Source organism: Anneissia japonica, unplaced genomic scaffold, assembly GCF_011630105.1.
Source record: "Anneissia japonica isolate Jap-2015-1 unplaced genomic scaffold, ASM1163010v1 scaffold287834_len5846547_cov211, whole genome shotgun sequence".
In the NCBI taxonomy this organism is placed as follows: domain Eukaryota; kingdom Metazoa; phylum Echinodermata; class Crinoidea; order Comatulida; family Comatulidae; genus Anneissia; species Anneissia japonica.
The window spans coordinates 5,646,160-5,660,912 of record NW_022704992.1 but is presented as its reverse complement, the minus strand read 5'-3'; the positions used below and the strand labels follow the sequence as shown (position 1 = coordinate 5,660,912).

The window sequence follows — 14,753 nt, the reverse complement described above, 5'->3', positions numbered from 1 at the left end:
ATGTACACCTAAGCAATGCTCTGAATAAAGTGTGTTCTGCTTTTGTTTTTTTAATGTAGATTATAAATGAGACATACTGTAATAGGAAATTTGAGATGATCCCCTTGAGATGATCCCCTGTTTGTAGCTGTCCAATTTACTTGCTTGTAGACAATAGTATTATTTATTTTATAGGCACAGAACACATGCCCCAAGGACTGTCAATAGCGAATATATCATTGTCCTACTTGTAGGTGACAAGCCCCTTACACAACACAAATACATGATGCTCTACACAAAAACTAAATCTCAATATGAGATTTAGGAAGTGGAGTTGTTTTGGTCGTGAGAAAAAATCCTGCAACATTAACAGGAATTAAACCCAGGACCCTGGGATTGGAAGGCAAGCATCTTAATAAAACCAAGATATTCAACTCCACCCATACTTTTAATATTCCATATTTTTTTTCCTGGGTAAAAAGTATCCTAAGTAATGATCAGAATAATAATGTGAAGCACATAATGGCCTTATTAGCATAATATAGCAATATGCATAACAATAAATTACAATAGCATTATTAGTAGCAACTTCCTTCTCTTAAAGTAAAATTTCATTCTTGTAGGAAGATCCAAGTTCCTTACTTGGCATGACAATGGAGTTGAGAACAACGGTTTCATCTGGCACAGTCACATTATGCCCTAAATTTAAAAAATATATTGATTAAGCATATATTTATTTCCAAATAATAATATCAATAGTAAAAGTAAACATGTACATGTATATGTAAGTAATAAATGATGTAGTAATGGGAAAGTCCATGATAAAAGTAGAAGCCCCAATGCAAAACAAAGATCATCCACTTCGTAGTACAGTAATTATTAATAGTTAAGATATGGTAGATGACTTAGGGCTGCTCGATGCTTTTTGATATAAGTTCTCTATAGTCAAAATGGCAATATATATACAGCATGAAGTTAAGCAAGCATAAACATCACAAATTTTTGCAATTATATAATAACAATATTAAAACAATTTAAGGATTATGATACATATAATAACAGTATTAATATTAGTAATTATAAGTCAATTGTGATATCATCATTTTACCTTTAATAATATATAGATACCCTAAAACGTGGTATAATTTTACATTTTGTACACGTTGAAGGCCATTTCCTGTTTACATTACATATTGAGAAAAATTGTTTCATTGCTATGTTTAACTAGCTCAACACCTACACAAGGCAGTGTAAACATCATGTGTAGAGTCAAAGTGTTACACATGACATTAGAGCAAGAAACAAAGTAGAATGCAAAGAAACATGCTTCCAAGACTGAATATGTCTGCACAAAACAAATAAGGTGACTATTTATATATTTAAAGCTTTATCAAGCTATAAGAATATGTCTGGCTAGGCTTAAATATGTGATGGACTAGCATCCAATCCAGGGGGTGTATCACAATCTCATCCACAACAGAAAATATGGATAACCTCCTAACCCCTAAGAATTTATTGTGACACAGTAGACCTTTTGCACTTTCCAGGCCTAGGCTAGGCTTAGGCCTATGTAGATCAAAGCAACATATTTTAAGACATTGAAAAGGGACGATGATTGATTGACTTATACAGCAATTATTATAGTCATATTTCCATACACAAAAAGGAAATGTTTACACTTAAAATTGAATTAATGCATTCAAAATTAATTTAATCTCCCATGCAACATTAATTCAATCTCTTGTGTGCAACAACCCCCATTTAGTGTATGGAGTATGACTATACTAATTCTTAATCAACAAAAACTTTTTTATAAAAACCAAAACCAAGCAAATTCATGCAATAACAACCATTACCAATAATGTCTGTGGTAAAGAAGGGAAAACCCTTAAAATATTGAGAAACAGATCTACAAGTTTTTTACTGAAAAATCCTTATATTAATTACCAGCCAATTTAAGGGTCTAAGAAAATAATATTGGACAGTATCATATGCATATTAATTAAAGAGGAATATATACTTGTTAAATTAGCTGAAAGCAATTTGTTTTGATTTGTGTATTATTGATGGTTAATAACCTATTCTTTTTAAATGACCTATTCAATGTTTTAATTCAATTTTCGAGGGTTCCATATTTTATGACAGACAATATACATGTACAGATTAACTAAAATAATCAAATACCAATTTATAATAAAATACCATGATTGTGCAATCATTTGATTTCTAAAACAAAGCCAAGAAGTAATACTAAAAAGCTACATGACAATTCCCTTACAAGTGCTAAAGACTATAACAGAATTTGGTTCTTGACACCATATGAGAGGTCTTTGTGAGGCAGGACAATGGAGTTGAGAATGACAACTTCAGAGGGAATCGTGACATTCTGACCTGAAAGAAATGATTAGTGACAAAAATAAAAGAATGTTAGGAAGCATGTAATCAGTGATGTTAAAGCAGCAAGAATTGTACTTACAAAAAATGTGAGTGCAATATTTGAAGAATGATTTATTCAATGTAGTAATTTCAAAGCGCTTTGGATATTTATCGTTTAAATGAAAATAAATAAAATAAATAATGAATCATTGCAAAACCAAGTCAGTTAAAATTTCAACAGTCATAACAGAAATGCAGATCATTTGAATTGGAAAGCCAATATCTATTATTTAAAAAATAACAAAAGTTAACGTGAAATAATCTAATTTATGCCATGTTAAATTCTTTGTAAATAAATATTTGAGTTTGTGGAGGACAGCACTCATGCAAATGAAGAAAACCTGCTAATTACTTCAAGTTAGTAAATTATGCAATGTCTTTGATAGGTGAAAGATTTATTTGTCTTTTTCTATATAAAATAAAAGTAGTAGTTTTCATGAAGTTTAAATATCCAAATTTCTAAACCATTTTTGAATACAAAGTTTTTAAATATCTAGTATTAGGATGTCAATCATCTTTTTTATATGTCAGACGAGTCTAACACCCAAACTGAAAGGCCCAGTATACACATTTGGCTCATGTGCACTATAAAGAACCCAGTACATCATTCGAGATGAGTAGGGGTTAGCCCGGTATCCTGGTCCATACAGTCCCTGTTGAGGACAGATAAGTGTAGCTGGTACCGGAATACAGGGTAGCCCAGACACAAAGTGACCCTTACAGGAGAAGGAAGTTACTTCATGAGCTACTGTAGTCCACGCTTTGAGTGGTCTGATCTTCATGAAATTTATTTAAATGCTGTAATGTAACTACTGTATGTGGTTACACAGCCATGTTGTTAGCTTTCATACTAATATTGCAGAATATAAAAACACAGATGCCAACAAATTGACATAGTTAAAGAAAACCGGAAGCACAATGTTCTTGACATGTGAAAAGGATATGCTGTTGAATTATTTCCTTTCATTCTAATTCACACGATTGCAACATTTTAATATAACATGAGTTAGTTTAGCGGACTGGTCCATTACAAAATATGATGCTTGATATATATGTGTACATGAAAGAAAATGCCCATGAGAGTTAGTGAATAAGTACAGGCAAGTTTTCAAATGTTGATCTTATTGTGATACCATACTGAATGCCACAATTAGTCAAGCTCTGTAGTCAGAAATGTGAATGAATACCCAATGCATGGTAAAGAAATATTGAGTTTAAAAAATGAGTGCACCATAACAAATAAAGATGTTGTACCTAATATGGTGATGGACGGATTGAGTCTTCCGTCCGAGTTGAATAATGTATCACTATCAAACTTAGCATGTTTGTTGTTCGGGTTGGGGTCGGATGGAGTACCTTCGACCCTTGACCAAGCACCAACTACACTGTTCCAACCAACAATGCTGTTTAAGATGCAGCAATGGTCCTGAATGGAAAAAAACAAAACAAAAAAAACAACTGTTTGAATATAACATTCCAACATCTTTAATTAAATTATACAAAAACACACTCAGGTTTTGATGGCTTGTTCATTAAACAACACTGTAGGACGATAATGAATGATGCTATACAGAGAACAAAGGAGATGTAGGGTGTCTTTAAAATTAAGTAAAATTAATTGTTGTAATTTATTCTGCTATTTATGTTTCCACCCCTTCTTTCAGATAATCCTTATTTTTATTTTCCATGGAATTTTTTTTTTTTAAACAGCAATATTTTTCATGAGGTTCCAAATTTGATGATGCCGAGGACATGAAACTAGTAATCCACTTTATTTGGCCCCCTATCTTAGACATCTTAGACATATGTTGTCTGTGTTGAGAATAATAAAGTAATACATAAGAATACTTAAATTGTTTAATGTGTTCATTTAGTAAAACTATAAAATTATATATATTATAAAAAATGCTGAACAACATATTCATGTTGTATTAGTATATTTTATTATGACTGCTATACTCTTTCTTGGGGAAAGAACATTATTGAATTACTGATTACGGTAGGTTTCATGGTACATAATAAAGCTTTCATCATCTATTAAAAACAATTAAAATATTCTAAGCTGAATGTAACTGATAAAACATTGACAAAAGATTTACTCACATGTAGTGTTGCCCCAGGAAGCAGGATGGACTCCCTCACACGCACGCCTGAGCAAATCGTTACGTTTTCCCCTACCGTCACATTTGGACCAAGCTGAAATGTTAAATATTTTATACGTTAACAGAAACTGCTTCTGATAACTATACTGACCTTTTTGTTTACTGCCAGTTACATTGTTAATTGTTAGTTTTAAGGTAGTATAATTTATTTTCCACATTTTTAGGTTTCAATATGCCTTCCATGCATTTTTTAAATGCTTTGATATGATTTCTTAAAAGCTAAAGTCCAACCACTAGAGATTTTGACATTTATAAGGGTATCGACATATTGTAAAGTTTTAAAAATAACCCATAACCCATTGTGCTGAATTGCGTATGGGCGTGGTTCGTGACTACTCTCACCATAGAGAGGCACTTATAGTAGCTGCATGTTCACATCTTTCCACAATTACAGTACAGTACACAGAACAAATGGCTTAGATATTGTTTTTTTTTAAGTCGGAAACACAAGATCAGCAAATGAATTGAACAAGAAAACCATGGATCTCAAAGGTTCAGTATACACACATTTAGTATCACAATTAAGATCAGCAGCCACCTAGAAAAATTGAGCTATGCTGCTTTCTCCTTTAACACAAAAATTCCAGGTTCAATACACAGACACAATGCTTGGTCTAACCTTGGAATAATCACAGATAGAAAAGTAACATTGGACTGTGTGAAAGGGGTTTATCTGGTAATTGTTGGTGGATAGCATGGGCTATCAACCCTAAAAGAAGAATGTAATTTTACCGTCGCAGATGGATGCACATTAGCTTTAGGATGAATGTAGACATCTCCAATGATTTTGGGTTTGGCATCTCCGTTGAGAGCTAAGTGCTCTGGATGGTTTCGATGGTATAAGCCAAGGTAAAGTCTGTTGGCATAGATGGCAGATCTATGGGAGAAAGTGGCTGAAGTAAATTTTTAATTGAAGGCTAATAACTTACTTAAATACCATGTATTCTTGCATATAAAGCGATCTGCGTGTAAGATGACCCTGTAAGTTTGAGAAGATTTTGGACAATTCTTGTATGTCGGCCGTATAAAACAACCCCCTGTTTCGCTGTCAGAATTCCTACTTTGCCGCTTATTGTGGTTTTGATACTGCATCTAACTGGCTAAAAATGGAGCCAAATGTAGGGCTAATCTTCCAAATAATAACATTTTATGGGCTTTTAAATGTTCATCCAAATTTTATTTCCCCGCTTTTAATATTGCATTCATCCAGATCACACTAGCAGTTAGTAGCTTCATTGCAGTAGTAAATTTGCGCATTACGGACTATCCGTAAAAATCAAATATTTGTATGCGTTGCACAGTTTTTTCTATCGTAATTTGCTATTTTAAGCGTCAGTTTGCCTGCAAGAATGTATGGTAAAGCTGAGGCAACTATGTCTTAAAATACTGTAAGCAATATAAACATTAAATTTATTGTTCAATCTCATGAGTGAAACACGGACGGTAAATCTTTAAGTCTAAATGTAAAGTGAATTACTTAACACAAGCAATGATACCTACCCAGCAGATTTGATTTGACTCCAAAACCCTTGTGTTTTAAAAACAAAAAGGCTACCAGATCCAGCGAGTGGGGTGAAGATGTCTTGTTCAAATCGAATGCAGTCTTTTGCAGGAGTGAAACTATCATAACTGTGAAATATCATGAAAAATATCTAATACTAATAACTATCTTAATATATTTCAAGTTCAAGTATATTCACCATTTAAAGTAAAACCATCAAAAAACATTTTTATAAAATGAAAAATGCAAATGTTAGGGAATTACCAATAAGAGCAAAGCTCGATGAGATGGCCACCCTGAGTGAGGCGCCCCTGCAAAAAATACAGGTGCACTTAAAGCCAGGATACAGAGGGAAAACATTTTAATACCTTGTTCATCAAAAACAATTTTGTCTAAATAATGTAGTAATAAGTAATAATATTTTAAAAAATTTAATAATTGTATTTTTAACATTGTAAATAAAAGAACTGCATTCCTAATTGTTTAAATTATGTCTATTTTTTATAATACCTTCTAATTACTGAATTATCTAATAATAAAGCGTTTTTGATAATTTTAATTTAAATAAATTTTTATTATAATTTTATTATAATTCTCTGTAATTTTTAAATTGTAAATTTTACTGTTATTCCTTAATATTTCTTTGACGTGCTACTTTCTTTCATTTGTTTGACTTTCTTTTGTAATGTGCAAATTTAATATAATTGAACTATTTGTAAGAGTTGCTATTTTTAGTGGTTAGGGTTAGTGCAATTTTCAATGTTTTCTTTCTGTCTTGAGGACCCCAATTTCTTGGGTATATTCCTCAGTTTATTCAGTTGATATTGTTCTTTGTACTTTTATCTGTTTCTGTACTTTAGTATTGTTTAGTTTTTATCTCTCTGAATGAACTGAATAAACTGAAATGAAATGAGATCAGGCATACAAGACACACAAAAAATTGGGAGCAGTTAATGAGGTACAGATTACTGACAGAGAACAACCACAGATTTAAAGATATAGCTACCAAAGCCCTGCGTTACTGCTCAGCCATTTGACTCACCCTAGTATAAACACTTTAATAAGATATCAAAAGAGATAAACATATATACTATGTTTTCAAAAAATACTAATCTAAATATTAATTTAAAATAATTTTAATTGTAACTCATCCTACCTGAATATTTCATTTTGATGGGATTGGAAAACTTGGCCAATTTTTTCAAAGATCTCTGGTGACAGAAGGTAAACCCCTCCATTGATGATGGTACTCACAAATGTTTGGGGTTTCTCTACATAATGAAGTACCTACAAAATATACATGATAAAAAGATAATGAAAGAATAACAACAATAATTCTGATTTCTGATGGGTAAGTGTACATTCCTGACATTGTGGAATGATAAATTCTTATTATATATATTAAATATTTTTGGAAACCAGAAAACTACAAGGACCTTGGATGCAATGCTTTGCAAAGATCAATTAAAATTATGTAGTAAAATAGTGTACAATATCTATCCTGATCACCAGGTTGAAATGATAAGATCCCAATGTAAGTATGCCTCTGGGCTTTTTGGGTTATCCTGAAAAATTACATTACACTATACATAATTTGATTCTCATTTACTTCCTTTTTCTAATTTTGTGTAATTTTATGTTCAAAGGTTCTCATATAAACTCAAACCAAGTGAAATCAAATTGACTGAGACCAATTACTATGGACTAATACTTTGTGTATAAAAAAAGTCGACCCACAAAAATAAGATGCATAGGTATACCTCATGTGTTTCTGAATTTTCTACCAGACAGCCATAGTTTAGAGACTGTTTTCTTGTTGCCTGTTAAAAAGAAAATTATTCACATTAAAAATTTGCCTTAGGTTGAGCATTATTTTCATTAATATAGTAGTGTTTTCACTCATTTATTACTAGAGGGTTCAATAGGAAGGTCTTACCATGAAATACTAAAGGCAAAGGTAAAGACAGGAGAATAACCCATAACTTGCAGCATCATTGTGCTAAACTGCATATGGGCGTGGTCCATGACTACCTAGTAGCCACAAAGGGGCACTTCATGGCAGCTACATGTTCACATCATTCCACAACGACAGGGGCTGAAATGACCCATAACATCAGGGTAACCCCTATTCTTCCGAAAGATGCAATTTCTAAAGTGCACTCGAGCCTGATGTATACACCGAGCCTCTATTTATCCAAGAAGATTTGGTTCTACCAAACCGAACCATGGGCGAGGAGCAGCTGGAACTAGTGCCGATTTTAAGACTGTAGTTAACTGTGCCCCTGCACATTTAAAAAGCACATAGCTTTTTAAATGTGAGCAGCAGCAATGTAGTAGCTAGGTGATGATGGGCAAGATTAATTGCCAAGCCCTGATGTGAGGGCCCTAGTGAGAGAGAGCAGCTTAGCTCAGTTGGCTAATCTGGTGGTAGCCACTGGGTGTGCATTGGACCATGGAAATCTCTAAGTCCCCGGTTTAATTCCCATCGCTGCTACTCCTTGTGTTTCAGCTGGAGGGCTGGAATGTAAGTTAAAATAGCGCACAGTCTTTCGGATGAGACGTTTAAGACGTTGGTCCCGTGTGCATTTATGGCCCATGAGCACATTAAAGAACACAGTACACTCTTCGGAAAAGAGTAGGGGATTGTCTCCCGGCGTACTGCCCAATCACCACCGGAACGACCCTACTGGAAATAAATCTTCTTCTAGACTTTCGTGGGATGGTGTTTGCACCGAATAAATCCAATTGCAATTCCAATAGTGGGGTCAAGGAGCAAAGCACCAGTGGAGGTCCAGGGTGTGAAACCGAGAAGCTACAAAGTTTTAGCTTTTCAGAAAATTTCTCAATGAAAAATACTTGCCTCTGTTGCTAAGATTGTATACTTTGTGCCATTCGGGAGATTCTTGTGGAAATTGTACATGTCACTGAGAGGAAAATCACAGCAAACATCGCCATTGAAAACAAAAAAGCTCTCTGGATTTCCACTTAGTATTTGGTCTCTGAAATGATACAAGCCTCCTGCAGTTCCTAACGAAGTGTACTCTTGTAAATACCTATTTTGAATGAGAAAAGTAAAAAAAAAATTAAATTAAATTAAAAAAAAATAATGGTACATTATTTGTATGTAAGTATAACTTAAAGCAAATATTTAGTGGTAATGATAATTTTTATTTTTGTTTTACATCTTTTAAGAAACAATTTTGGATGAAAATTTATATAAAGTTTTCCCTCCAAATCGAGACCACCTTTGGGACCAAAAAATTTGGGGTAGTCTCTGGGTTCGGTCTTCAATTAGAGGGTTAGCTTTGTGTTAAAAAATTGATGATTGTTATTTGGTTTTTAGAAAAAGCGGTCTCAAATTAGAGATGTCTCGAATTGGAGGGTGAAGTGTACTACATTTATATCTTTTGTATTGATTTCTGGTAGTTAAGTATTTTCACCATCATGGACAACTGACAATGCTCAAATAAAAAACGAAATGAATCAATTATGGCCACAGGGTTATCATTCTTTGGAGATACCAGTCATAGTAAATTAATAATATATAAACAAATAGAAATTAAATTTTTTTTTTGCATTATGCATGACGTTTAAAATGAAGACATAAATATCTAAAAATAGATACTGTGCAATTTTGATACCTAATATTTATCTTGAATTGCTGTTGGGTTGATTGAATAAATCGATTCAGAGATTCACTTGGCTGGTAAAATCCAATCAGAAGGATTTCTTTAACTTCAGATACCTGTTGCAATGAAGAAGTAAAAAAAAACTTGAAAGTTGTTTTTAACCATTTTTTTTAAATATATGATATGAAATCAAGATTATGTTATTTCAACATAAACAGATTCATACAATGAACATGCTCTGCTGTGATAGTGAAACACTGAATGACTAGTATTATCACATGATAACATTTTGGTATGGTGACACACCTCCACAGGTTTCATTGCATATTATGCAATACCTTGAGAAAATGGAAAATCCAAGGCTGTACTGTATACCTCATAGCTCAGTTGGTCTTGGATTCAAATACTGAACGGATGGGGGAGGGGGAGTGTGTTACAATTTGTTTTTAATCAAGTAAACAAACAGTACCATAAACAAATATACAAAATATCATTATTTTATTAATAAGAATTATTTATGTAACAAATTTGAATAAAAGATTTGTGATTTCAATCAATATGGATAAATGTGAATTAAAAACATAAATTACAGAATATATTATACATTTTTAAAGAATCTATCAGAATGATGCTTATTTGAAATTTAACACTCTTCTTTTAATATAAAATTTCTGTTTCTATTTTTTTAATGAAAATTCTCCTTTTTAAGTAAGGAAAAAACTTAAAAGACTAAACAAATCTTGGAACAAAAAACAAAAAAGTGAAGCTTTGTCTATACTATCAAAATGTTATGTGAGAAATAAATATGATATGCCCATACTTGATGTGTAACATGACGTTATCATGTCCATATATGGGCATACCACACAAATTTGTCACATAAAAGCTTAACAGAATATGAGAAAAATGTTTCTATTTTATTCTTACCGTGCAGCAAGCCTCGATATGGTGATAAATAATGGGAAATCCAGCTATTGGAAACAGTGGCTTAGGTAACTCCAATGACAGAGGTCGAAAACGGGTTCCTGGTGGAAGTAATATTGTACGTTTTGTCAATAATGTTATGGCATCTGATCTCTGTAAACTATTACAACATGTGCATATTATAAAAATTTTCCTCTACTGTGTATTACCAGGAAACCACTACTGAGGTGTGATACACTACAAATTTTTACCACTGGGAAGTAGGTACAGGCAGTGGTGTATTTACAAGTTTTAAAATGGGGGGGGGGGGATGATGGGGTGCTGTGAAGGTGAAGTGGAGGCTGATTTTTAACTACTTGAATGTAATTGTTTTGCTTTGCGCATTTTCAGTGGGGGTCAACTAGGGGGAAAGCGCAGCCCTTTTTTAGGGAGTGCAGACTCTAATAGTAAGGCCTGCACAGGGAATGTATCTTCCGCGCAAAAATTTGGCCTAGAAATCTGTCAGCGCATTTCGGAAAATAAGGGCTGATTTCCACACAGATTTTGCTGAAAATTAGACTTATGACCTATGTAATCTTAATATATAAACAATGTATTACTATTATGCAGTAATTACAATTCTGCATACATTGTCCAAGCCATTTTCTACTCAAATTTGAGCTGGTTTTGAGGTATCATCCACGCAATTAAAAATAAAATCTTTACAGTATATTACAGTATAATGGGGGGGGGGGGTGAAATTTCAGTTGGTTTTTGAGATATCTTCTATACAAAAAAATACTTTACAGTGTGGGACTAGGCCTAGGTCTAGCCTAGGCCTGGCTACTGTACTACTACTACTAGACACAGTCAGTGGTGTATCTAGGAAGTGCAACCACCCCCCCCCCCCCCACCAAAAAAAAAATTATACATGTCTTTTTTACACCCCTTCCCATCAGTTTCCCTCTTTCCAAGACACTGACTGGACCTAGGGCCTAAGGCTAGGGTTGCTAAGTAAACCCAGGCTAGGCTAAGCCTAAGCTGCAAGGCTAGGAGGACCGCCTGGCGATATGGTTAGAAACCTCACAAGCCATTATGCCCGGTAGGCTCCAAGCAAGTCTGGCTGGCCTAGCCTGCAACAAACAACACATCGGTAAAGTCTGTAATAAGTAAAAAAGATTTTTAATCATGCATTACCCTTCTGAGGTCCTCCTATAAGTATTACCGCTTTTAACATTCTTGAACAACGATGCTACGGGACCAACGAACGAAGAAAAACCCAGCAAAATATTGTCGACGTGGTATTGAAAAGGAGATATAGGCTACTTTGTTTATCTGGTTCTCTTATCGTGTCATGGGCCAAAGTTCAGGCTGATTGTTTTTCGTTGTTCTCCAGTCGCTTTGCTTCTCATGGTGTCTTCATACACTGTACTATCTGAATAAAATTAATACTAGGCCTATTAATAATTGTTTTTAACCATTAAAAGAATTAAATTAGAAGATACATACAATAATTTACCCTCCTTGAGCGTGCATATACAAATGCAAAATGAGAAGATTAACAAATTTTCAATGGGTAAAATCATTAAAATTACAAGAAAAAATAATTGCATTCAAAAACAGGTTTTTATTTTCTTCTCTTTCTTTATTTTTCTATCTTTTTGAAAAGTTGGTTGAAATAAAGATAAGTATATAAATAAATAATCAAAATATTATTATTAATAATAATGATCATAATAATGATAATGATAATAACATTACAAATTTTAACTACAGCACACTCTATAAGACTATCCACCCCGACATCTCAGAAAATCCGATGCATGTTGTGGACCTAAAACTGTAGGCAAGAGGCTGCTAACAAATAAAAACCAGAAAAAAAATCAGAATAAAATGTAACCTCCTAGCGGAGGTAATAATTACCAAAAAAAATAATTAAATTCATTATTGATTATTTAGGCCTACTATATTCATACTTGTTAATGGAGAGGGGTGGAAATTGTAGCCACACACTTCAATTTTATTTTATTCAATTTATCAAGTTCAAGAAATAAAACTATTTGTGCTATTGAGATTATTCGGTCTGCCGCCCTCTATAAATGAACCGGGCAAAAACAATTGCTAAAAACTATGATCAGTTGCTTTAGAAGAATCTGGATAGTAAGCACTGCACTTGAATAACTTTAATTGAATGATAAAAAATGATGGTTTGGAATGACCGTTAATATAAGATTAATATTTTTATGCAGACGTCTGCAAGCTGGATAGTTAATGTGGATTACGTCTTGTCAATGTGTTCAAACTGTATCAACCCTTCCGCACTGGAAATTAAGAAGCCAGCCTTTGGATGAGTAGTCAATGAAGACGTTAACCATTCACACGTATCGTCTGCTAAAAGCCCGTGTTTTGTTTTATCGTTAGCGTATTTACCTCAGTACCAGAGGTACAATAACTCTTCACCATGGCAGCGGCGCCTAGCTCTATGATACCAAAACTTTCTGAACCTTCGGATTGTATTGATAATATAGTAGGGATTTGTGAATCAATTTCGGAGCAATCAGGCTCAGAATTCGATGAGAATATAGAAGCACTTGTGGAAAGGGACACATTTAAGGATAACATGGCAATGGATAGGTTTTCACATTTTACGATTAAAAAACAAACTTCATATCGGTGAGTATACTAATTATTAATGCTCTACTATCTTTATTTTATTTGTTTTTCTGACATTTCAGAGACTTTTTTATTTGATCTGGTGACCACTTAACAAATGTTGCTTCCCAATCCACTGATGATCCACTCTCTGTGCTTCAAACTTCTTAAGTTTTAGAAAGCGATCAGAAGATGGTCAATAAATAGAGTATGCCGGTAAGTAATTAATTTGAAATGGTAGTGTTCGAGATTAAAGTGACTACATAGTCATAATTTAACAAAATAATTTGCATGTTGACCTACTATTTTTCATAACCATCTAAACAGTAAAACCAACATGGACAGTGAACTATTCCATCGAGCTCGTTTCACCAGACAGATAGCTTGAATTTGAACAAAAAAACAAAGTCATAACTTTAGAGAGGCACTGTACACCACTGTACTTACATGTAAATTATGGATTTATTTAAGTCCTGTGTATCTAGAATTGCTTATAATTAATATGCATGCGTGTTCATAGGTAGGGACTACTGTTCATGATGTCACTGACATACGTTGCACAGTAGCATTTGTAATCATGCCTACTTTTTCTATATATTTGTGATTTTCATGATAGAATGTGAAAGTGTGCAAGAATTTATGGTGTCCAATCTAATTGTTGATTATAAAATGTACTTTTTCTTAAAAAATGGGATAAAACCTAAAAAAATGCAATTGTTGAATAGCAAATGGATAGTGAGTAATTGAAATTTAGTTTTCACTGATTTACTACAAAAATCCTCAAAATGACAATTTAAGGGTCAATGCAAAAGAGAGGAAAATTGTGTAATTGTCCATTAATTGATGGGGAAAATATTTTTTCATTTAAATTTTTAGATAATTAAATAGAAACCATATTCAAAATGTTACATAATAATATTTACTAACTCAGTGCTTTTCTTCTTTCAATGAAAAACCATTTGAATTCTACAATCTTCATTTTATAAGATTTACAAAAAAATATGGGTGTCTCATTTTTTTTTTCATTCTTTGTAAATATTACAAACACTAAAGGGTGGGTTTCATAGCATTCTCTATACCACCATCCACCATCACCACATCTACCCACAAACTTCACCATCATCCAACCCAGGCTAAGATTGAAAATTATACCACATATTTTTTGGTAGTATAACAACATTTTAACTATCAGTATAAACAAATTTATCATTTTATTATTCATTTGAATTCAATGATATGTCTGACAACCTCTACTCCCTATTTTGACTCAATAGTGAACATACTGTACTTGATAAAACTGTGGCTCTATTTTAACATGTTACCTGTTTTTAAGATGCTAAATCCATCATGCATATGAATCTTGCCAACAATCTCTTTCTAAATTGCATTTTACATCCTGTTCATGTAGATTCTATCCTTAACCTTATACACGTTGTAATTACCATCTTATTAAATTTGAATCAAACTAAATCCACTTCTCAACGATTCCGG

At 33.1% G+C, this 14,753-nt stretch overlaps 1 protein-coding gene across 2 annotated transcripts; it reads right to left on the bottom strand.

The window, feature by feature from the left end:
* Positions 1-408: 408 nt before the first annotated feature.
* On the bottom strand, positions 409-11,986 carry LOC117105016 (mannose-1-phosphate guanyltransferase alpha-A-like). 2 transcript variants are annotated; one of them, XM_033246000.1, is made up of 12 exons: positions 11,808-11,984; positions 10,635-10,732; positions 9,720-9,823; positions 8,939-9,131; positions 7,839-7,898; positions 7,235-7,365; positions 6,078-6,206; positions 5,310-5,454; positions 4,519-4,611; positions 3,670-3,841; positions 2,258-2,370; positions 409-678 (listed from the first exon to the last, which is right to left on the bottom strand). In XM_033246000.1, exons 1-11 carry the CDS (start codon positions 11,845-11,847, stop codon positions 2,270-2,272), a joined length of 1,266 nt encoding a protein of 421 aa, XP_033101891.1. In that variant the 5' UTR covers positions 11,848-11,984; the 3' UTR covers positions 409-678; positions 2,258-2,269. The 2 variants fall into 2 exon arrangements, with proteins under 2 accessions (XP_033101891.1, XP_033101892.1); XM_033246001.1 differs by lacking the exon at positions 2,258-2,370 and having other exon boundaries at positions 11,808-11,986.
* Between the last annotated feature and the right edge of the window lie 2,767 nt (positions 11,987-14,753).